This window comes from Ciconia boyciana, unplaced genomic scaffold (assembly GCF_034638445.1).
Source record: "Ciconia boyciana unplaced genomic scaffold, ASM3463844v1 HiC_scaffold_55, whole genome shotgun sequence".
NCBI classification, from domain to species: domain Eukaryota; kingdom Metazoa; phylum Chordata; class Aves; order Ciconiiformes; family Ciconiidae; genus Ciconia; species Ciconia boyciana.
The window spans coordinates 30,726-51,388 of record NW_027328423.1 but is presented as its reverse complement, the minus strand read 5'-3'; the positions used below and the strand labels follow the sequence as shown (position 1 = coordinate 51,388).

The following is a 20,663-nucleotide window of genomic DNA, read 5'->3' as shown; positions in this document are numbered from 1 at the left end:
GGTTGGAGCAGAGAGTACTGGAGAGAGCAGAAGGGGCGCTGGAAAGAAGGAAGTGGGAGAAGCGGAGGAGGTTGATGGGCCATGTTTCCGGGCTGGCCCCCTTCCCTGCTTGCTTTGTGCCTTGAGAGGAGGAGCCGTGGATGCCCGCTCCAGGTGCCAGGCAGGGCCTGGAAGTGCGTGGTCAATCCATGCCGTGCCGCGGGTTGCCGGGCGTGTGCGGTTGGTGTGAGGCGTGGTGGCGAGGGCCCTTAGCAGGGGTAGCAGCCTCTTGCGCCGCCGAAGCAGCCCAGGCCTCCGAAGCCGTAGCCGTAGCCGAAGGCACCGGAGGAGACGGGCACTCCCTGGGAGCTGAGGACGGTGCCCACGGCAGCGGATGAGGAGGATCCGACGGTGGTGTTCTGTGGGAAGGAGCTGAGGATGGGTCCTGGCAGGGTGACCACGACGGTGGAAGGCTGGATGACGACGCGGGAGTCCTCGCACTGCCTGACGCAGGGCTCGTTGCAGCTGTTAGCCAGCGGGGTGGGTCCGCAGGGGCGGCAGAGGTCGTAGCAGGCCATGTGTGTGGTGCGGAGGGGCCCTGGAAGAGAGGGCGTTGAGGAAGCGGAGGGGCGTGGGGGTGCGAGGGGCGGTGTTGCAGGAGGGGGAGGGAGTCCAGGGGAGGCCTGGTGCGGGTGTGTGTGGAGCGTGGCGGTGGGGAGGCGTGAGGGCTGTTGAGGCTGGGGGCAGAGCGTGCTGGAAGTTGCGGGGGCCAGGTGGGTCAGGAGGAGTAGGAGGGGAAGGGTGTTGAGGCTCACCTTGTTGACGGCGGAGGAGAAGGCGTGAGGAGAAGTGCGTGAGGGAGAGAGGTGCCGGGCCGGCTTTTATGCTGGTCCCCGAGTGCCCGAGGGGCGGGACAGCCTTTGCGCACGAGAGCGTTTTGCAGGAAGCAGCCCTTGCGTGCCAGAGGCTGGCAAGCAATGAGGTGGGGTGTGTTTTCCTTCCCGCAACGCTCCCTTGTCATGCCCTGCTCTTGAGGACATGTCCATCTGGCCCTGGCGGCAGCTTTTAAGTGAGAGTAGGTATTTGGGAGGATTTGCATGGCAGGTGCGTGTCAGGGCATTGGGCAGACTGTGCCGAAGCGTAGGAGAGGTGGGGTGTCGTCAGTGAGGTCATCCCGTGGCAGTCGTGTAGTGTGGTTTGTGGGTGCGTTGTGCAGAGGGGCCCCGTTTCGTCGTAAGCCTGGAAGGGTGGTGTGGGCTTTGGAGGTGTGCCGGGCGTGAAGGGCTGCCCCTTGCATCCGCTTGGTGCGTCTCCGCCTTGCTTCCAGGTCACGACGGCTGTCTTTAGGCCTGGCCTTTCCCATTGGGTGTGCTCTGTGTGTGTGTTGGTGCCTCTGTGGCTTGTGAGGTTGTAGCTGGGAGAAGGGAGGGTGCCTGTTTGGGCTTGTGCCCCTTGGTGCTGTCCCTGGGGGTGTCAGTGCAAGCAGGCAGAGGAGGGGTGCTTGGGAGAGCAGGCCGTTGTCCCGGCAGCCCTGGTTGAGAGGTGGCGTGGCCTGTGATGTGGGGAGCCCTGCCCCGCTCCCCAGCGTGTTGTGTTGGCCCCTGGGTAGCGCTGGCCTTAGGTGGGGCCAGCACGTTTGCCTGCTGGGCTGTGGCGTGACGCAGTGCTTGGGCTGTGGCGTGACGCATGCAAAGAAGAGCAAGGAAGCTGTGGAAGGATGTAGAGAGCAAGAGTTGTGAGGAGCGTTTGAAGGAAGTGGGGCGTTTAGTTTGCAGGAGAAGGCGGCTGAGGGAGACGTTACCGGTGGTTTAGTGGTGGGCTTGGTAGTGTTGGGTTCACGGTTGGACTCGATAATGTTGAGGGTGTTTTGCGACCCAAATGACTGTGTGATTGTATATGGGGCACGGTGCAAGGGCAGGGGAGTTTCTGGAGAGCCCGTGAGTGTGGCGGGAGGCAGAGGGGGAGTGTGAGCGTCAGGCAGGGGAGGTGGTGGTGAGCCAGGGCCTTTGTGGTGTTCAGCTGGGGTGAGTGGTGAGGGGTGAGGCCATTTCTGTGCGCAGCGTCTGAGGGGCTGAAAGAGAATTAGGAGATTGCCAAGGGGAGTTGGAGGCGAGCGTGCAGCAGGCAGGTGCAGAGCGGAGGCCCTGGTGGTGGTGGATGCATGCGGAAGGGTTGATGAATGGCGAGGCCTGGTGCAGTTGAGGCAGGGTGAGCGTTTGCAGGGTGCTTGTCAGGCGAGGAGGCGTCGCTGGTGAAGACGATGAAGGGAGGTGGGCAGGAGTGCTGTGCGACTGGGCGTACGTAAGTCCCCGGGGCCTGAGGGGTTGCAGGCAGGAGTGTCGAGGGAGCTGGCCGATGTGCTTGGGAGGCCGGCGTTGGTTGTCTTGGAATGGTCACGGTGCCTGGGCGCAGTTTCTGCTGGCTAGAAGAGAGCCCTTTGAGGTCCTATGTTAAGGAAGATGAGGAAGGACGATGTGGTAAATGAGAGGCTGCCTAGGCTGACGTCGTTTGCGGGGAAGGCGATGGAGGAAATGGTCCTGGAAAGCACTGCGAAGGCCAGGAAGGAGAAGAAGGTGCTGGGGAATTGTGAGTGTGGATTTAGGAAGGGGAAACGTTGCTTGAGCGAGCTCCGTGTCTTCTGCGTTGAAGTGACTCGCTTTGTGGACGAGGAGAGAGCCGTGGCTGGTGTTTAGCTCGACCTTGTAGTAGCGCCTTTGAGGCTTTCTCCCCTCGCGTGGTCGTAGAGAAGGCGAGGAAGTATGGGTTGCGTAAGCGGAGAGTGAGGTGGAGCGCAAAGTGGCTGAAGGTCTGGGCCGAGAGGCTTGTGATCGGTGTCCCAAAGTCGAGATGGAGGCAAGTCTCAAGCGGTGTAGGCCAGGACTCTGATCTCGGGCCCGCAGGGTTGAACACGGTCATCACTGACGTGGGCAGTGGGACGAAGTGCCCCCTGAGCAAGTTGTGAGGTGCTGCAGAATGTGGAGGAGTGTCTGAGGCAGGGGCTGGATGTGGCACCATTGAGAGGGATGTGGAGAGGCTGGAGATGGGGGCAGAGAGGAATGTGCTGAAGTTCAGGAGGGGGAAATGCAAAGTCGTGCATGCGGGGAGGAATAGCGCTGGGCCCGAGGCCGTGGTGGGGGCCGAGAGGGTGGAAAGCAGCTTTGCTGAGCACGGCTTTGCTGAGTGCTGGTGGAGAACAAGCTGAGTATGAGGCAGCAATGCAGCCTTGGGTCAAAAGAGGGCAAGAGCGTCCAGGGCAGTGTTGGGCAGCGCGTTGCCAGCAGGTCGGGGGAGGTGCTCTCGGTCTCTGTTTGGCGCTGCTGAGGCCCCGTGTGGAGTCGTGTGTCCAGCTGAGGGCTCGGCAGTGGAAGAAGGACGTGGCCTTAGCGGAGCGGGTCGAGCGCAGGGCCAGCAAGAGGCTGAAGGGACTGGAGCATCCTTCGTAGGAGGAGAAGCTGAGAGGGGTGGGAGGTTTCTGAGCCAGGAGGCAAGGCCGCGCGGGGAGATGTCATCAATGTGCGTAAATGCTGGATGGGAGGGAATGAGGACGGGGGAGTCGGAGTGTTGTCGTGGGTGCCCACGGGCAGGGCAAGTGTGACTGGGGAAAGCTGCAAAGACGTGGCATTTCCTTGGAAGAGAAGGCAAGCCTTTTTCAGTGTGAGGGTGGTCAAAGAGCGGCAGTGGTTTGCGAGAGAGGCGTTGGAGTGTCCATCCCTGGCTCTATTGAAAAGGTGACGAGACGTGGTCGTGGACGGCCTGCTTGAGCAGGTTGGATTGAAGTAGCTGATCTGTGGGGGTTCCTTGCGCAGTCGGTGATTCTGTTTGGTGTGATTCTGCTTGCTGTGATGGGAGATAGTGGTGCTGAGGAAAAGAGTTGGCGAGGTGTGTGCTGTCAGGGGGAGCTTGCATCAGAGGCTTGTTTCGAAGTGCAGTAAGGTATGCAAGGCTTTGTTTGGGCAAGTGAAGGGGTTGTGTCGGGGCCTGGAAGCCCCTGGGTGGCAGTGGGTGTTGTTGCTGGGGAGGTACTTGGTAAGAGAGGTCTTGTGGCCCTTTTGCAGCTATCCCGATGGGCTCTTTAGCCCTGGCTTGGTGGCGCGTGAGGCTGGAAGAGGCTTGGGAGAAGAAAGGAAGAGGAGGCGTGCGAGGCTGGGATGCAGGAGAACTTTATTGGGAGAAAACCAGCAGTGAAAAGGCAGGAGCGGCCAGTGGAAGGGAGGCGGTGTGAGGTGCAAGTAGGGCGAGCATGAGGCAAGGTGCCTTGTGCGCAGTAGCTTTTTGCGGAGCACCGAGGTCTTGCTTCCTCTGTTGGGAGTGTCCCACCGTGGGTCCCTGTTGGTCTTGGGCTTGTGAGGAGGTGGTTGGAGCAGAGAGTACTGGAGAGAGCAGAAGGGGCGCTGGAAAGAAGGAAGTGGGAGAAGCGGAGGAGGTTGATGGGCCATGTTTCCGGGCTGGCCCCCTTCCCTGCTTGCTTTGTGCCTTGAGAGGAGGAGCCGTGGATGCCCGCTCCAGGTGCCAGGCAGGGCCTGGAAGTGCGTGGTCAATCCATGCCGTGCCGCGGGTTGCCGGGCGTGTGCGGTTGGTGTGAGGCGTGGTGGCGAGGGCCCTTAGCAGGGGTAGCAGCCTCTTGCGCCGCTGAAGCAGCCCAGGCCTCCGAAGCCGTAGCCGAAGGCACCGGAGGAGACGGGCACTCCCTGGGAGCTGAGGACGGTGCCCACGGCAGCGGATGAGGAGGATCCGACGGTGGTGTTCTGTGGGAAGGAGCTGAGGATGGGTCCTGGCAGGGTGACCACGACGGTGGAAGGCTGGATGACGACGCGGGAGTCCTCGCACTGCCTGACGCAGGGCTCGTTGCAGCTGTTAGCCAGCGGGGTGGGTCCGCAGGGGCGGCAGAGGTCGTAGCAGGCCATGTGTGTGGTGCGGAGGGGCCCTGGAAGAGAGGGCGTTGAGGAAGCGGAGGGGCGTGGGGGTGCGAGGGGCGGTGTTGCAGGAGGGGGAGGGAGTCCAGGGAGGCCTGGTGCGGGTGTGTGTGGAGCGTGGCGGTGGGGAGGCGTGAGGGCTGTTGAGGCTGGGGGCAGAGCGTGCTGGAAGTTGCGGGGGCCAGGTGGGTCAGGAGGAGTAGGAGGGGAAGGGTGTTGAGGCTCACCTTGTTGACGGCGGAGGAGAAGGCGTGAGGAGAAGTGCGTGAGGGAGAGAGGTGCCGGGCCGGCTTTTATGCTGGTCCCCGAGTGCCCGAGGGGCGGGACAGCCTTTGCGCACGAGAGCGTTTTGCAGGAAGCAGCCCTTGCGTGCCAGAGGCTGGCAAGCAATGAGGTGGGGTGTGTTTTCCTTCCCGCAACGCTCCCTTGTCATGCCCTGCTCTTGAGGACATGTCCATCTGGCCCTGGCGGCAGCTTTTAAGTGAGAGTAGGTATTTGGGAGGATTTGCATGGCAGGTGCGTGTCAGGGCATTGGGCAGACTGTGCCGAAGCGTAGGAGAGGTGGGGTGTCGTCAGTGAGGTCATCCCGTGGCAGTCGTGTAGTGTGGTTTGTGGGTGCGTTGTGCAGAGGGGCCCCGTTTCGTCGTAAGCCTGGAAGGGTGGTGTGGGCTTTGGAGGTGTGCCGGGCGTGAAGGGCTGCCCCTTGCATCCGCTTGGTGCGTCTCCGCCTTGCTTCCAGGTCACGACGGCTGTCTTTAGGCCTGGCCTTTCCCATTGGGTGTGCTCTGTGTGTGTGTTGGTGCCTCTGTGGCTTGTGAGGTTGTAGCTGGGAGAAGGGAGGGTGCCTGTTTGGGCTTGTGCCCCTTGGTGCTGTCCCTGGGGGTGTCAGTGCAAGCAGGCAGAGGAGGGGTGCTTGGGAGAGCAGGCCGTTGTCCCGGCAGCCCTGGTTGAGAGGTGGCGTGGCCTGTGATGTGGGGAGCCCTGCCCCGCTCCCCAGCGTGTTGTGTTGGCCCCTGGGTAGCGCTGGCCTTAGGTGGGGCCAGCACGTTTGCCTGCTGGGCTGTGGCGTGACGCAGTGCTTGGGCTGTGGCGTGACGCATGCAAAGAAGAGCAAGGAAGCTGTGGAAGGATGTAGAGAGCAAGAGTTGTGAGGAGCGTTTGAAGGAAGTGGGGGCGTTTAGTTTGCAGGAGAAGGCGGCTGAGGGAGACGTTACCGGTGGTTTAGTGGTGGGCTTGGTAGTGTTGGGTTCACGGTTGGACTCGATAATGTTGAGGGTGTTTTGCGACCCAAATGACTGTGTGATTGTATATGGGGCACGGTGCAAGGGCAGGGGAGTTTCTGGAGAGCCCGTGAGTGTGGCGGGAGGCAGAGGGGGAGTGTGAGCGTCAGGCAGGGGAGGTGGTGGTGAGCCAGGGCCTTTGTGGTGTTCAGCTGGGGTGAGTGGTGAGGGGTGAGGCCATTTCTGTGCGCAGCGTCTGAGGGGCTGAAAGAGAATTAGGAGATTGCCAAGGGGAGTTGGAGGCGAGCGTGCAGCAGGCAGGTGCAGAGCGGAGGCCCTGGTGGTGGTGGATGCATGCGGAAGGGTTGATGAATGGCGAGGCCTGGTGCAGTTGAGGCAGGGTGAGCGTTTGCAGGGTGCTTGTCAGGCGAGCAGCGCTCGCTGGTGAAGACGATGAAGGGAGGTGGGCAGGAGTGCTGTGCGACTGGGCGTACGTAAGTCCCCGGGGCCTGAGGGGTTGCAGGCAGGAGTGTCGAGGGAGCTGGCCGATGTGCTTGGGAGGCCGGCGTTGGTTGTCTTGGAATGGTCACGGTGCCTGGGCGCAGTTTCTGCTGGCTAGAAGAGAGCCCTTTGAGGTCCTATGTTAAGGAAGATGAGGAAGGACGATGTGGTAAATGAGAGGCTGCCTAGGCTGACGTCGTTTGCGGGGAAGGCGATGGAGGAAATGGTCCTGGAAAGCACTGCGAAGGCCAGGAAGGAGAAGAAGGTGCTGGGGAATTGTGAGTGTGGATTTAGGAAGGGGAAACGTTGCTTGAGCGAGCTCCGTGTCTTCTGCGTTGAAGTGACTCGCTTTGTGGACGAGGAGAGAGCCGTGGCTGGTGTTTAGCTCGACCTTGTAGTAGCGCCTTTGAGGCTTTCTCCCCTCGCGTGGTCGTAGAGAAGGCGAGGAAGTATGGGTTGCGTAAGCGGAGAGTGAGGTGGAGCGCAAAGTGGCTGAAGGTCTGGGCCGAGAGGCTTGTGATCGGTGTCCCAAAGTCGAGATGGAGGCAAGTCTCAAGCGGTGTAGGCCAGGACTCTGATCTCGGGCCCGCAGGGTTGAACACGGTCATCACTGACGTGGGCAGTGGGACGAAGTGCCCCCTGAGCAAGTTGTGAGGTGCTGCAGAATGTGGAGGAGTGTCTGAGGCAGGGGCTGGATGTGGCACCATTGAGAGGGATGTGGAGAGGCTGGAGATGGGGGCAGAGAGGAATGTGCTGAAGTTCAGGAGGGGAAATGCAAAGTCGTGCATGCGGGGAGGAATAGCGCTGGGCCCGAGGCCGTGGTGGGGGCCGAGAGGGTGGAAAGCAGCTTTGCTGAGCACGGCTTTGCTGAGTGCTGGTGGAGAACAAGCTGAGTATGAGGCAGCAATGCAGCCTTGGGTCAAAAGAGGGCAAGAGCGTCCAGGGCAGTGTTGGGCAGCGCGTTGCCAGCAGGTCGGGGGAGGTGCTCTCGGTCTCTGTTTGGCGCTGCTGAGGCCCCGTGTGGAGTCGTGTGTCCAGCTGAGGGCTCGGCAGTGGAAGAAGGACGTGGCCTTAGCGGAGCGGGTCGAGCGCAGGGCCAGCAAGAGGCTGAAGGGACTGGAGCATCCTTCGTAGGAGGAGAAGCTGAGAGGGGTGGGAGGTTTCTGAGCCAGGAGGCAAGGCCGCGCGGGGAGATGTCATCAATGTGCGTAAATGCTGGATGGGAGGGAATGAGGACGGGGGAGTCGGAGTGTTGTCGTGGGTGCCCACGGGCAGGGCAAGTGTGACTGGGGAAAGCTGCAAAGACGTGGCATTTCCTTGGAAGAGAAGGCAAGCCTTTTTCAGTGTGAGGGTGGTCAAAGAGCGGCAGTGGTTTGCGAGAGAGGCGTTGGAGTGTCCATCCCTGGCTCTATTGAAAAGGTGACGAGACGTGGTCGTGGACGGCCTGCTTGAGCAGGTTGGATTGAAGTAGCTGATCTGTGGGGGTTCCTTGCGCAGTCGGTGATTCTGTTTGGTGTGATTCTGCTTGCTGTGATGGGAGATAGTGGTGCTGAGGAAAAGAGTTGGCGAGGTGTGTGCTGTCAGGGGAGCTTGCATCAGAGGCTTGTTTCGAAGTGCAGTAAGGTATGCAAGGCTTTGTTTGGGCAAGTGAAGGGGTTGTGTCGGGGCCTGGAAGCCCCTGGGTGGCAGTGGGTGTTGTTGCTGGGGAGGTACTTGGTAAGAGAGGTCTTGTGGCCCTTTTGCAGCTATCCCGATGGGCTCTTTAGCCCTGGCTTGGTGGCGCGTGAGGCTGGAAGAGGCTTGGGAGAAGAAAGGAAGAGGAGGCGTGCGAGGCTGGGATGCAGGAGAACTTTATTGGGAGAAAACCAGCAGTGAAAAGGCAGGAGCGGCCAGTGGAAGGGAGGCGGTGTGAGGTGCAAGTAGGGCGAGCATGAGGCAAGGTGCCTTGTGCGCAGTAGCTTTTTGCGGAGCACCGAGGTCTTGCTTCCTCTGTTGGGAGTGTCCCACCGTGGGTCCCTGTTGGTCTTGGGCTTGTGAGGAGGTGGTTGGAGCAGAGAGTACTGGAGAGAGCAGAAGGGGCGCTGGAAAGAAGGAAGTGGGAGAAGCGGAGGAGGTTGATGGGCCATGTTTCCGGGCTGGCCCCCTTCCCTGCTTGCTTTGTGCCTTGAGAGGAGGAGCCGTGGATGCCCGCTCCAGGTGCCAGGCAGGGCCTGGAAGTGCGTGGTCAATCCATGCCGTGCCGCGGGTTGCCGGGCGTGTGCGGTTGGTGTGAGGCGTGGTGGCGAGGGCCCTTAGCAGGGGTAGCAGCCTCTTGCGCCGCTGAAGCAGCCCAGGCCTCCGAAGCCGTAGCCGAAGGCACCGGAGGAGACGGGCACTCCCTGGGAGCTGAGGACGGTGCCCACGGCAGCGGATGAGGAGGATCCGACGGTGGTGTTCTGTGGGAAGGAGCTGAGGATGGGTCCTGGCAGGGTGACCACGACGGTGGAAGGCTGGATGACGACGCGGGAGTCCTCGCACTGCCTGACGCAGGGCTCGTTGCAGCTGTTAGCCAGCGGGGTGGGTCCGCAGGGGCGGCAGAGGTCGTAGCAGGCCATGTGTGTGGTGCGGAGGGGCCCTGGAAGAGAGGGCGTTGAGGAAGCGGAGGGGCGTGGGGGTGCGAGGGGCGGTGTTGCAGGAGGGGGAGGGAGTCCAGGGAGGCCTGGTGCGGGTGTGTGTGGAGCGTGGCGGTGGGGAGGCGTGAGGGCTGTTGAGGCTGGGGGCAGAGCGTGCTGGAAGTTGCGGGGGCCAGGTGGGTCAGGAGGAGTAGGAGGGGAAGGGTGTTGAGGCTCACCTTGTTGACGGCGGAGGAGAAGGCGTGAGGAGAAGTGCGTGAGGGAGAGAGGTGCCGGGCCGGCTTTTATGCTGGTCCCCGAGTGCCCGAGGGGCGGGACAGCCTTTGCGCACGAGAGCGTTTTGCAGGAAGCAGCCCTTGCGTGCCAGAGGCTGGCAAGCAATGAGGTGGGGTGTGTTTTCCTTCCCGCAACGCTCCCTTGTCATGCCCTGCTCTTGAGGACATGTCCATCTGGCCCTGGCGGCAGCTTTTAAGTGAGAGTAGGTATTTGGGAGGATTTGCATGGCAGGTGCGTGTCAGGGCATTGGGCAGACTGTGCCGAAGCGTAGGAGAGGTGGGGTGTCGTCAGTGAGGTCATCCCGTGGCAGTCGTGTAGTGTGGTTTGTGGGTGCGTTGTGCAGAGGGGCCCCGTTTCGTCGTAAGCCTGGAAGGGTGGTGTGGGCTTTGGAGGTGTGCCGGGCGTGAAGGGCTGCCCCTTGCATCCGCTTGGTGCGTCTCCGCCTTGCTTCCAGGTCACGACGGCTGTCTTTAGGCCTGGCCTTTCCCATTGGGTGTGCTCTGTGTGTGTGTTGGTGCCTCTGTGGCTTGTGAGGTTGTAGCTGGGAGAAGGGAGGGTGCCTGTTTGGGCTTGTGCCCCCTTGGTGCTGTCCCTGGGGGTGTCAGTGCAAGCAGGCAGAGGAGGGGTGCTTGGGAGAGCAGGCCGTTGTCCCGGCAGCCCTGGTTGAGAGGTGGCGTGGCCTGTGATGTGGGGAGCCCTGCCCCGCTCCCCAGCGTGTTGTGTTGGCCCCTGGGTAGCGCTGGCCTTAGGTGGGGCCAGCACGTTTGCCTGCTGGGCTGTGGCGTGACGCAGTGCTTGGGCTGTGGCGTGACGCATGCAAAGAAGAGCAAGGAAGCTGTGGAAGGATGTAGAGAGCAAGAGTTGTGAGGAGCGTTTGAAGGAAGTGGGGCGTTTAGTTTGCAGGAGAAGGCGGCTGAGGGAGACGTTACCGGTGGTTTAGTGGTGGGCTTGGTAGTGTTGGGTTCACGGTTGGACTCGATAATGTTGAGGGTGTTTTGCGACCCAAATGACTGTGTGATTGTATATGGGGCACGGTGCAAGGGCAGGGGAGTTTCTGGAGAGCCCGTGAGTGTGGCGGGAGGCAGAGGGGGAGTGTGAGCGTCAGGCAGGGGAGGTGGTGGTGAGCCAGGGCCTTTGTGGTGTTCAGCTGGGGTGAGTGGTGAGGGGTGAGGCCATTTCTGTGCGCAGCGTCTGAGGGGCTGAAAGAGAATTAGGAGATTGCCAAGGGGAGTTGGAGGCGAGCGTGCAGCAGGCAGGTGCAGAGCGGAGGCCCTGGTGGTGGTGGATGCATGCGGAAGGGTTGATGAATGGCGAGGCCTGGTGCAGTTGAGGCAGGGTGAGCGTTTGCAGGGTGCTTGTCAGGCGAGCAGCGCTCGCTGGTGAAGACGATGAAGGGAGGTGGGCAGGAGTGCTGTGCGACTGGGCGTACGTAAGTCCCGGGGCCTGAGGGGTTGCAGGCAGGAGTGTCGAGGGAGCTGGCCGATGTGCTTGGGAGGCCGGCGTTGGTTGTCTTGGAATGGTCACGGTGCCTGGGCGCAGTTTCTGCTGGCTAGAAGAGAGCCCTTTGAGGTCCTATGTTAAGGAAGATGAGGAAGGACGATGTGGTAAATGAGAGGCTGCCTAGGCTGACGTCGTTTGCGGGGAAGGCGATGGAGGAAATGGTCCTGGAAAGCACTGCGAAGGCCAGGAAGGAGAAGAAGGTGCTGGGGAATTGTGAGTGTGGATTTAGGAAGGGGAAACGTTGCTTGAGCGAGCTCCGTGTCTTCTGCGTTGAAGTGACTCGCTTTGTGGACGAGGAGAGAGCCGTGGCTGGTGTTTAGCTCGACCTTGTAGTAGCGCCTTTGAGGCTTTCTCCCTCGCGTGGTCGTAGAGAAGGCGAGGAAGTATGGGTTGCGTAAGCGGAGAGTGAGGTGGAGCGCAAAGTGGCTGAAGGTCTGGGCCGAGAGGCTTGTGATCGGTGTCCCAAAGTCGAGATGGAGGCAAGTCTCAAGCGGTGTAGGCCAGGACTCTGATCTCGGGCCCGCAGGGTTGAACACGGTCATCACTGACGTGGGCAGTGGGACGAAGTGCCCCCTGAGCAAGTTGTGAGGTGCTGCAGAATGTGGAGGAGTGTCTGAGGCAGGGGCTGGATGTGGCACCATTGAGAGGGATGTGGAGAGGCTGGAGATGGGGGCAGAGAGGAATGTGCTGAAGTTCAGGAGGGGGAAATGCAAAGTCGTGCATGCGGGGAGGAATAGCGCTGGGCCCGAGGCCGTGGTGGGGGCCGAGAGGGTGGAAAGCAGCTTTGCTGAGCACGGCTTTGCTGAGTGCTGGTGGAGAACAAGCTGAGTATGAGGCAGCAATGCAGCCTTGGGTCAAAAGAGGGCAAGAGCGTCCAGGGCAGTGTTGGGCAGCGCGTTGCCAGCAGGTCGGGGGAGGTGCTCTCGGTCTCTGTTTGGCGCTGCTGAGGCCCCGTGTGGAGTCGTGTGTCCAGCTGAGGGCTCGGCAGTGGAAGAAGGACGTGGCCTTAGCGGAGCGGGTCGAGCGCAGGGCCAGCAAGAGGCTGAAGGGACTGGAGCATCCTTCGTAGGAGGAGAAGCTGAGAGGGGTGGGAGGTTTCTGAGCCAGGAGGCAAGGCCGCGCGGGGAGATGTCATCAATGTGCGTAAATGCTGGATGGGAGGGAATGAGGACGGGGGAGTCGGAGTGTTGTCGTGGGTGCCCACGGGCAGGGCAAGTGTGACTGGGGAAAGCTGCAAAGACGTGGCATTTCCTTGGAAGAGAAGGCAAGCCTTTTTCAGTGTGAGGGTGGTCAAAGAGCGGCAGTGGTTTGCGAGAGAGGCGTTGGAGTGTCCATCCCTGGCTCTATTGAAAAGGTGACGAGACGTGGTCGTGGACGGCCTGCTTGAGCAGGTTGGATTGAAGTAGCTGATCTGTGGGGGTTCCTTGCGCAGTCGGTGATTCTGTTTGGTGTGATTCTGCTTGCTGTGATGGGAGATAGTGGTGCTGAGGAAAAGAGTTGGCGAGGTGTGTGCTGTCAGGGGGAGCTTGCATCAGAGGCTTGTTTCGAAGTGCAGTAAGGTATGCAAGGCTTTGTTTGGGCAAGTGAAGGGGTTGTGTCGGGGCCTGGAAGCCCCTGGGTGGCAGTGGGTGTTGTTGCTGGGGAGGTACTTGGTAAGAGAGGTCTTGTGGCCCTTTTGCAGCTATCCCGATGGGCTCTTTAGCCCTGGCTTGGTGGCGCGTGAGGCTGGAAGAGGCTTGGGAGAAGAAAGGAAGAGGAGGCGTGCGAGGCTGGGATGCAGGAGAACTTTATTGGGAGAAAACCAGCAGTGAAAAGGCAGGAGCGGCCAGTGGAAGGGAGGCGGTGTGAGGTGCAAGTAGGGCGAGCAAGAGGCAAGGTGCCTTGTGCGCAGTAGCTTTCTGCGGAGCACCGAGGTCTTGCTTCCTCTGTTGGGAGTGTCCCACCGTGGGTCCCTGTTGGTCTTGGGCTTGTGAGGAGGTGGTTGGAGCAGAGAGTACTGGAGAGAGCAGAAGGGGCGCTGGAAAGAAGGAAGTGGGAGAAGCGGAGGAGGTTGATGGGCCATGTTTCCGGGCTGGCCCCTTCCCTGCTTGCTTTGTGCCTTGAGAGGAGGAGCCGTGGATGCCCGCTCCAGGTGCCAGGCAGGGCCTGGAAGTGCGTGGTCAATCCATGCCGTGCCGCGGGTTGCCGGGCGTGTGCGGTTGGTGTGAGGCGTGGTGGCGAGGGCCCTTAGCAGGGGTAGCAGCCTCTTGCGCCGCTGAAGCAGCCCAGGCCTCCGAAGCCGTAGCCGAAGGCACCGGAGGAGACGGGCACTCCCTGGGAGCTGAGGACGGTGCCCACGGCAGCGGATGAGGAGGATCCGACGGTGGTGTTCTGTGGGAAGGAGCTGAGGATGGGTCCTGGCAGGGTGACCACGACGGTGGAAGGCTGGATGACGACGCGGGAGTCCTCGCACTGCCTGACGCAGGGCTCGTTGCAGCTGTTAGCCAGCGGGGTGGGTCCGCAGGGGCGGCAGAGGTCGTAGCAGGCCATGTGTGTGGTGCGGAGGGGCCCTGGAAGAGAGGGCGTTGAGGAAGCGGAGGGGCGTGGGGGTGCGAGGGGCGGTGTTGCAGGAGGGGAGGGAGTCCAGGGAGGCCTGGTGCGGGTGTGTGTGGAGCGTGGCGGTGGGGAGGCGTGAGGGCTGTTGAGGCTGGGGGCAGAGCGTGCTGGAAGTTGCGGGGGCCAGGTGGGTCAGGAGGAGTAGGAGGGAAGGGTGTTGAGGCTCACCTTGTTGACGGCGGAGGAGAAGGCGTGAGGAGAAGTGCGTGAGGGAGAGAGGTGCCGGGCCGGCTTTTATGCTGGTCCCCGAGTGCCCGAGGGGCGGGACAGCCTTTGCGCACGAGAGCGTTTTGCAGGAAGCAGCCCTTGCGTGCCAGAGGCTGGCAAGCAATGAGGTGGGGTGTGTTTTCCTTCCCGCAACGCTCCCTTGTCATGCCCTGCTCTTGAGGACATGTCCATCTGGCCCTGGCGGCAGCTTTTAAGTGAGAGTAGGTATTTGGGAGGATTTGCATGGCAGGTGCGTGTCAGGGCATTGGGCAGACTGTGCCGAAGCGTAGGAGAGGTGGGGTGTCGTCAGTGAGGTCATCCCGTGGCAGTCGTGTAGTGTGGTTTGTGGGTGCGTTGTGCAGAGGGGCCCCGTTTCGTCGTAAGCCTGGAAGGGTGGTGTGGGCTTTGGAGGTGTGCCGGGCGTGAAGGGCTGCCCCTTGCATCCGCTTGGTGCGTCTCCGCCTTGCTTCCAGGTCACGACGGCTGTCTTTAGGCCTGGCCTTTCCCATTGGGTGTGCTCTGTGTGTGTGTTGGTGCCTCTGTGGCTTGTGAGGTTGTAGCTGGGAGAAGGGAGGGTGCCTGTTTGGGCTTGTGCCCCTTGGTGCTGTCCCTGGGGTGTCAGTGCAAGCAGGCAGAGGAGGGGTGCTTGGGAGAGCAGGCCGTTGTCCCGGCAGCCCTGGTTGAGAGGTGGCGTGGCCTGTGATGTGGGGAGCCCTGCCCCGCTCCCCAGCGTGTTGTGTTGGCCCCTGGGTAGCGCTGGCCTTAGGTGGGGCCAGCACGTTTGCCTGCTGGGCTGTGGCGTGACGCAGTGCTTGGGCTGTGGCGTGACGCATGCAAAGAAGAGCAAGGAAGCTGTGGAAGGATGTAGAGAGCAAGAGTTGTGAGGAGCGTTTGAAGGAAGTGGGGCGTTTAGTTTGCAGGAGAAGGCGGCTGAGGGAGACGTTACCGGTGGTTTAGTGGTGGGCTTGGTAGTGTTGGGTTCACGGTTGGACTCGATAATGTTGAGGGTGTTTTGCGACCCAAATGACTGTGTGATTGTATATGGGGCACGGTGCAAGGGCAGGGGAGTTTCTGGAGAGCCCGTGAGTGTGGCGGGAGGCAGAGGGGGAGTGTGAGCGTCAGGCAGGGGAGGTGGTGGTGAGCCAGGGCCTTTGTGGTGTTCAGCTGGGGTGAGTGGTGAGGGGTGAGGCCATTTCTGTGCGCAGCGTCTGAGGGGCTGAAAGAGAATTAGGAGATTGCCAAGGGGAGTTGGAGGCGAGCGTGCAGCAGGCAGGTGCAGAGCGGAGGCCCTGGTGGTGGTGGATGCATGCGGAAGGGTTGATGAATGGCGAGGCCTGGTGCAGTTGAGGCAGGGTGAGCGTTTGCAGGGTGCTTGTCAGGCGAGCAGCGCTCGCTGGTGAAGACGATGAAGGGAGGTGGGCAGGAGTGCTGTGCGACTGGGCGTACGTAAGTCCCCGGGGCCTGAGGGGTTGCAGGCAGGAGTGTCGAGGGAGCTGGCCGATGTGCTTGGGAGGCCGGCGTTGGTTGTCTTGGAATGGTCACGGTGCCTGGGCGCAGTTTCTGCTGGCTAGAAGAGAGCCCTTTGAGGTCCTATGTTAAGGAAGATGAGGAAGGACGATGTGGTAAATGAGAGGCTGCCTAGGCTGACGTCGTTTGCGGGGAAGGCGATGGAGGAAATGGTCCTGGAAAGCACTGCGAAGGCCAGGAAGGAGAAGAAGGTGCTGGGGAATTGTGAGTGTGGATTTAGGAAGGGGAAACGTTGCTTGAGCGAGCTCCGTGTCTTCTGCGTTGAAGTGACTCGCTTTGTGGACGAGGAGAGAGCCGTGGCTGGTGTTTAGCTCGACCTTGTAGTAGCGCCTTTGAGGCTTTCTCCCCTCGCGTGGTCGTAGAGAAGGCGAGGAAGTATGGGTTGCGTAAGCGGAGAGTGAGGTGGAGCGCAAAGTGGCTGAAGGTCTGGGCCGAGAGGCTTGTGATCGGTGTCCCAAAGTCGAGATGGAGGCAAGTCTCAAGCGGTGTAGGCCAGGACTCTGATCTCGGGCCCGCAGGGTTGAACACGGTCATCACTGACGTGGGCAGTGGGACGAAGTGCCCCCTGAGCAAGTTGTGAGGTGCTGCAGAATGTGGAGGAGTGTCTGAGGCAGGGGCTGGATGTGGCACCATTGAGAGGGATGTGGAGAGGCTGGAGATGGGGGCAGAGAGGAATGTGCTGAAGTTCAGGAGGGGGAAATGCAAAGTCGTGCATGCGGGGAGGAATAGCGCTGGGCCCGAGGCCGTGGTGGGGGCCGAGAGGGTGGAAAGCAGCTTTGCTGAGCACGGCTTTGCTGAGTGCTGGTGGAGAACAAGCTGAGTATGAGGCAGCAATGCAGCCTTGGGTCAAAAGAGGGCAAGAGCGTCCAGGGCAGTGTTGGGCAGCGCGTTGCCAGCAGGTCGGGGAGGTGCTCTCGGTCTCTGTTTGGCGCTGCTGAGGCCCCGTGTGGAGTCGTGTGTCCAGCTGAGGGCTCGGCAGTGGAAGAAGGACGTGGCCTTAGCGGAGCGGGTCGAGCGCAGGGCCAGCAAGAGGCTGAAGGGACTGGAGCATCCTTCGTAGGAGGAGAAGCTGAGAGGGGTGGGAGGTTTCTGAGCCAGGAGGCAAGGCCGCGCGGGGAGATGTCATCAATGTGCGTAAATGCTGGATGGGAGGGAATGAGGACGGGGGAGTCGGAGTGTTGTCGTGGGTGCCCACGGGCAGGGCAAGTGTGACTGGGGAAAGCTGCAAAGACGTGGCATTTCCTTGGAAGAGAAGGCAAGCCTTTTTCAGTGTGAGGGTGGTCAAAGAGCGGCAGTGGTTTGCGAGAGAGGCGTTGGAGTGTCCATCCCTGGCTCTATTGAAAAGGTGACGAGACGTGGTCGTGGACGGCCTGCTTGAGCAGGTTGGATTGAAGTAGCTGATCTGTGGGGGTTCCTTGCGCAGTCGGTGATTCTGTTTGGTGTGATTCTGCTTGCTGTGATGGGAGATAGTGGTGCTGAGGAAAAGAGTTGGCGAGGTGTGTGCTGTCAGGGGGAGCTTGCATCAGAGGCTTGTTTCGAAGTGCAGTAAGGTATGCAAGGCTTTGTTTGGGCAAGTGAAGGGGTTGTGTCGGGGCCTGGAAGCCCCCTGGGTGGCAGTGGGTGTTGTTGCTGGGGAGGTACTTGGTAAGAGAGGTCTTGTGGCCCTTTTGCAGCTATCCCGATGGGCTCTTTAGCCCTGGCTTGGTGGCGCGTGAGGCTGGAAGAGGCTTGGGAGAAGAAAGGAAGAGGAGGCGTGCGAGGCTGGGATGCAGGAGAACTTTATTGGGAGAAAACCAGCAGTGAAAAGGCAGGAGCGGCCAGTGGAAGGGAGGCGGTGTGAGGTGCAAGTAGGGCGAGCAAGAGGCAAGGTGCCTTGTGCGCAGTAGCTTTCTGCGGAGCACCGAGGTCTTGCTTCCTCTGTTGGGAGTGTCCCACCGTGGGTCCCTGTTGGTCTTGGGCTTGTGAGGAGGTGGTTGGAGCAGAGAGTACTGGAGAGAGCAGAAGGGGCGCTGGAAAGAAGGAAGTGGGAGAAGCGGAGGAGGTTGATGGGCCATGTTTCCGGGCTGGCCCCTTCCCTGCTTGCTTTGTGCCTTGAGAGGAGGAGCCGTGGATGCCCGCTCCAGGTGCCAGGCAGGGCCTGGAAGTGCGTGGTCAATCCATGCCGTGCCGCGGGTTGCCGGGCGTGTGCGGTTGGTGTGAGGCGTGGTGGCGAGGGCCCTTAGCAGGGGTAGCAGCCTCTTGCGCCGCTGAAGCAGCCCAGGCCTCCGAAGCCGTAGCCGAAGGCACCGGAGGAGACGGGCACTCCCTGGGAGCTGAGGACGGTGCCCACGGCAGCGGATGAGGAGGATCCGACGGTGGTGTTCTGTGGGAAGGAGCTGAGGATGGGTCCTGGCAGGGTGACCACGACGGTGGAAGGCTGGATGACGACGCGGGAGTCCTCGCACTGCCTGACGCAGGGCTCGTTGCAGCTGTTAGCCAGCGGGGTGGGTCCGCAGGGGCGGCAGAGGTCGTAGCAGGCCATGTGTGTGGTGCGGAGGGGCCCTGGAAGAGAGGGCGTTGAGGAAGCGGAGGGGCGTGGGGGTGCGAGGGGCGGTGTTGCAGGAGGGGAGGGAGTCCAGGGAGGCCTGGTGCGGGTGTGTGTGGAGCGTGGCGGTGGGGAGGCGTGAGGGCTGTTGAGGCTGGGGGCAGAGCGTGCTGGAAGTTGCGGGGGCCAGGTGGGTCAGGAGGAGTAGGAGGGAAGGGTGTTGAGGCTCACCTTGTTGACGGCGGAGGAGAAGGCGTGAGGAGAAGTGCGTGAGGGAGAGAGGTGCCGGGCCGGCTTTTATGCTGGTCCCCGAGTGCCCGAGGGGCGGGACAGCCTTTGCGCACGAGAGCGTTTTGCAGGAAGCAGCCCTTGCGTGCCAGAGGCTGGCAAGCAATGAGGTGGGGTGTGTTTTCCTTCCCGCAACGCTCCCTTGTCATGCCCTGCTCTTGAGGACATGTCCATCTGGCCCTGGCGGCAGCTTTTAAGTGAGAGTAGGTATTTGGGAGGATTTGCATGGCAGGTGCGTGTCAGGGCATTGGGCAGACTGTGCCGAAGCGTAGGAGAGGTGGGGTGTCGTCAGTGAGGTCATCCCGTGGCAGTCGTGTAGTGTGGTTTGTGGGTGCGTTGTGCAGAGGGGCCCCGTTTCGTCGTAAGCCTGGAAGGGTGGTGTGGGCTTTGGAGGTGTGCCGGGCGTGAAGGGCTGCCCCTTGCATCCGCTTGGTGCGTCTCCGCCTTGCTTCCAGGTCACGACGGCTGTCTTTAGGCCTGGCCTTTCCCATTGGGTGTGCTCTGTGTGTGTGTTGGTGCCTCTGTGGCTTGTGAGGTTGTAGCTGGGAGAAGGGAGGGTGCCTGTTTGGGCTTGTGCCCCCTTGGTGCTGTCCCTGGGGGTGTCAGTGCAAGCAGGCAGAGGAGGGGTGCTTGGGAGAGCAGGCCGTTGTCCCGGCAGCCCTGGTTGAGAGGTGGCGTGGCCTGTGATGTGGGGAGCCCTGCCCCGCTCCCCAGCGTGTTGTGTTGGCCCCTGGGTAGCGCTGGCCTTAGGTGGGGCCAGCACGTTTGCCTGCTGGGCTGTGGCGTGACGCAGTGCTTGGGCTGTGGCGTGACGCATGCAAAGAAGAGCAAGGAAGCTGTGGAAGGATGTAGAGAGCAAGAGTTGTGAGGAGCGTTTGAAGGAAGTGGGGCGTTTAGTTTGCAGGAGAAGGCGGCTGAGGGAGACGTTACCGGTGGTTTAGTGGTGGGCTTGGTAGTGTTGGGTTCACGGTTGGACTCGATAATGTTGAGGGTGTTTTGCGACCCAAATGACTGTGTGATTGTATATGGGGCACGGTGCAAGGGCAGGGGAGTTTCTGGAGAGCCCGTGAGTGTGGCGGGAGGCAGAGGGGAGTGTGAGCGTCAGGCAGGGGAGGTGGTGGTGAGCCAGGGCCTTTGTGGTGTTCAGCTGGGGTGAGTGGTGAGGGGTGAGGCCATTTCTGTGCGCAGCGTCTGAGGGGCTGAAAGAGAATTAGGAGATTGCCAAGGGGAGTTGGAGGCGAGCGTGCAGCAGGCAGGTGCAGAGCGGAGGCCCTGGTGGTGGTGGATGCATGCGGAAGGGTTGATGAATGGCGAGGCCTGGTGCAGTTGAGGCAGGGTGAGCGTTTGCAGGGTGCTTGTCAGGCGAGCAGCGCTCGCTGGTGAAGACGATGAAGGGAGGTGGGCAGGAGTGCTGTGCGACTGGGCGTACGTAAGTCCCCGGGGCCTGAGGGGTTGCAGGCAGGAGTGTCGAGGGAGCTGGCCGATGTGCTTGGGAGGCCGGCGTTGGTTGTCTTGGAATGGTCACGGTGCCTGGGCGCAGTTTCTGCTGGCTAGAAGAGAGCCCTTTGAGGTCCTATGTTAAGGAAGATGAGGAAGGACGATGTGGTAAATGAGAGGCTGCCTAGGCTGACGTCGTTTGCGGGGAAGGCGATGGAGGAAATGGTCCTGGAAAGCACTGCGAAGGCCAGGAAGGAGAAGAAGGTGCTGGGGAATTGTGAGTGTGGATTTAGGAAGGGGAAACGTTGCTTGTCGAGCTCCGTGTCTTCTGCGTTGAAGTGACTCGCTTTGTGGACGAGGAGAGAGCCGTGGCTGGTGTTTAGCTCGACCTTGTAGTAGCGCCTTTGAGGCTTTCTCCCCTCGCGTGGTCGTAGAGAAGGCGAGGAAGTATGGGTTGCGTAAGCGGAGAGTGAGGTGGAGCGCAAAGTGGCTGAAGGTCTGGGCCGAGAGGCTTGTGATCGGTGTCCCAAAGTCGAGATGGAGGCAAGTCTCAAGCGGTGTAGGCCAGGACTCTGATCTCGGGCCCGCAGGGTTGAACACGGTCATCACTGACGTGGGCAGTGGGACGAAGTGCCCCCTGAGCAAGTTGTGAGGTGCTGCAGAATGTGGAGGAGTGTCTGAGGCAGGGGCTGGATGTGGCACCATTGAGAGGGATGTGGAGAGGCTGGAGATGGGGGCAGAGAGGAATGTGCTGAAGTTCAGGAGGGGAAATGCAAAGTCGTGCATGCGGGGAGGAATAGCGCTGGGCCCGAGGCCGTGGTGGGGGCCGAGAGGGTGGAAAGCAGCTTTGCTGAGCACGGCTTTGCTGAGTGCTGGTGGAGAACAAGCTGAGTATGAGGCAGCAATGCAGCCTTGGGTCAAAAGAGGGCAAGAGCGTCCAGGGCAGTGTTGGGCAGCGCGTTGCCAGCAGGTCGGGGAGGTGCTCTCGGTCTCTGTTTGGCGCTGCTGAGGCCCCGTGTGGAGTCGTGTGTCCAGCTGAGGGCTCGGCAGTGGAAGAAGGACGTGGCCTTAGCGGAGCGGGTCG

General features: G+C 61.3%; 5 protein-coding genes across 5 annotated transcripts; all 5 read right to left on the bottom strand.

Moving 5' to 3' along the window:
* Positions 1–248: 248 nt before the first annotated feature.
* LOC140645958 (feather keratin 1-like) lies at positions 249–1,667 on the bottom strand. The gene is made up of 3 exons (XM_072849401.1): positions 1,624–1,667; positions 815–865; positions 249–594 (listed from the first exon to the last, which is right to left on the bottom strand). Exons 1-3 carry the CDS (start codon positions 1,665–1,667, stop codon positions 249–251), a joined length of 441 nt encoding a protein of 146 aa, XP_072705502.1.
* Positions 1,668–4,580: 2,913 nt separating this feature from the next.
* LOC140645967 (feather keratin 1-like) lies at positions 4,581–5,992 on the bottom strand. The gene is made up of 3 exons (XM_072849410.1): positions 5,949–5,992; positions 5,140–5,190; positions 4,581–4,920 (listed from the first exon to the last, which is right to left on the bottom strand). Exons 1-3 carry the CDS (start codon positions 5,990–5,992, stop codon positions 4,581–4,583), a joined length of 435 nt encoding a protein of 144 aa, XP_072705511.1.
* Positions 5,993–8,904: 2,912 nt separating this feature from the next.
* Positions 8,905–10,317, bottom strand: LOC140645960 (feather keratin 1-like). The gene is made up of 3 exons (XM_072849403.1): positions 10,274–10,317; positions 9,464–9,514; positions 8,905–9,244 (listed from the first exon to the last, which is right to left on the bottom strand). Exons 1-3 carry the CDS (start codon positions 10,315–10,317, stop codon positions 8,905–8,907), a joined length of 435 nt encoding a protein of 144 aa, XP_072705504.1.
* A 2,910-nt stretch (positions 10,318–13,227) lies between these two features.
* On the bottom strand, positions 13,228–14,636 carry LOC140645961 (feather keratin 1-like). The gene is made up of 3 exons (XM_072849404.1): positions 14,593–14,636; positions 13,785–13,835; positions 13,228–13,567 (listed from the first exon to the last, which is right to left on the bottom strand). The coding sequence occupies exons 1-3, from the start codon at positions 14,634–14,636 to the stop codon at positions 13,228–13,230; spliced, it is 435 nt and encodes a 144-aa protein (XP_072705505.1).
* A 2,912-nt stretch (positions 14,637–17,548) lies between these two features.
* On the bottom strand, positions 17,549–18,959 carry LOC140645962 (feather keratin 1-like). The gene is made up of 3 exons (XM_072849405.1): positions 18,916–18,959; positions 18,106–18,156; positions 17,549–17,888 (listed from the first exon to the last, which is right to left on the bottom strand). Exons 1-3 carry the CDS (start codon positions 18,957–18,959, stop codon positions 17,549–17,551), a joined length of 435 nt encoding a protein of 144 aa, XP_072705506.1.
* Between the last annotated feature and the right edge of the window lie 1,704 nt (positions 18,960–20,663).

Excerpts from the sequence above, each read along its gene's own strand:
- LOC140645961 (XM_072849404.1), bottom strand. The coding sequence starts at position 14,636 with ATGCGTCACGCCACAGCCCAAGCACTGCGTCACGCCACAGCCCA. Across the intron at positions 13,836-14,592 it reads CTGCGTCACGCCACAGCCCA|CATAAAAGCCGGCCCGGCAC; the intron begins GCAGGCAAACGT and ends CTCGGGGACCAG. Across the intron at positions 13,568-13,784 it reads ACGCACTTCTCCTCACGCCT|AACGCCCTCTCTTCCAGGGC; the intron begins TCTCCTCCGCCG and ends CTCCGCTTCCTC.
- LOC140645962 (XM_072849405.1), bottom strand. The coding sequence starts at position 18,959 with ATGCGTCACGCCACAGCCCAAGCACTGCGTCACGCCACAGCCCA. Across the intron at positions 18,157-18,915 it reads CTGCGTCACGCCACAGCCCA|CATAAAAGCCGGCCCGGCAC; the intron begins GCAGGCAAACGT and ends CTCGGGGACCAG. Across the intron at positions 17,889-18,105 it reads ACGCACTTCTCCTCACGCCT|AACGCCCTCTCTTCCAGGGC; the intron begins TCTCCTCCGCCG and ends CTCCGCTTCCTC.
- LOC140645960 (XM_072849403.1), bottom strand. The coding sequence starts at position 10,317 with ATGCGTCACGCCACAGCCCAAGCACTGCGTCACGCCACAGCCCA. Across the intron at positions 9,515-10,273 it reads CTGCGTCACGCCACAGCCCA|CATAAAAGCCGGCCCGGCAC; the intron begins GCAGGCAAACGT and ends CTCGGGGACCAG. Across the intron at positions 9,245-9,463 it reads ACGCACTTCTCCTCACGCCT|AACGCCCTCTCTTCCAGGGC; the intron begins TCTCCTCCGCCG and ends CTCCGCTTCCTC.
- LOC140645967 (XM_072849410.1), bottom strand. The coding sequence starts at position 5,992 with ATGCGTCACGCCACAGCCCAAGCACTGCGTCACGCCACAGCCCA. Across the intron at positions 5,191-5,948 it reads CTGCGTCACGCCACAGCCCA|CATAAAAGCCGGCCCGGCAC; the intron begins GCAGGCAAACGT and ends CTCGGGGACCAG. Across the intron at positions 4,921-5,139 it reads ACGCACTTCTCCTCACGCCT|AACGCCCTCTCTTCCAGGGC; the intron begins TCTCCTCCGCCG and ends CTCCGCTTCCTC.
- LOC140645958 (XM_072849401.1), bottom strand. The coding sequence starts at position 1,667 with ATGCGTCACGCCACAGCCCAAGCACTGCGTCACGCCACAGCCCA. Across the intron at positions 866-1,623 it reads CTGCGTCACGCCACAGCCCA|CATAAAAGCCGGCCCGGCAC; the intron begins GCAGGCAAACGT and ends CTCGGGGACCAG. Across the intron at positions 595-814 it reads ACGCACTTCTCCTCACGCCT|AACGCCCTCTCTTCCAGGGC; the intron begins TCTCCTCCGCCG and ends CTCCGCTTCCTC.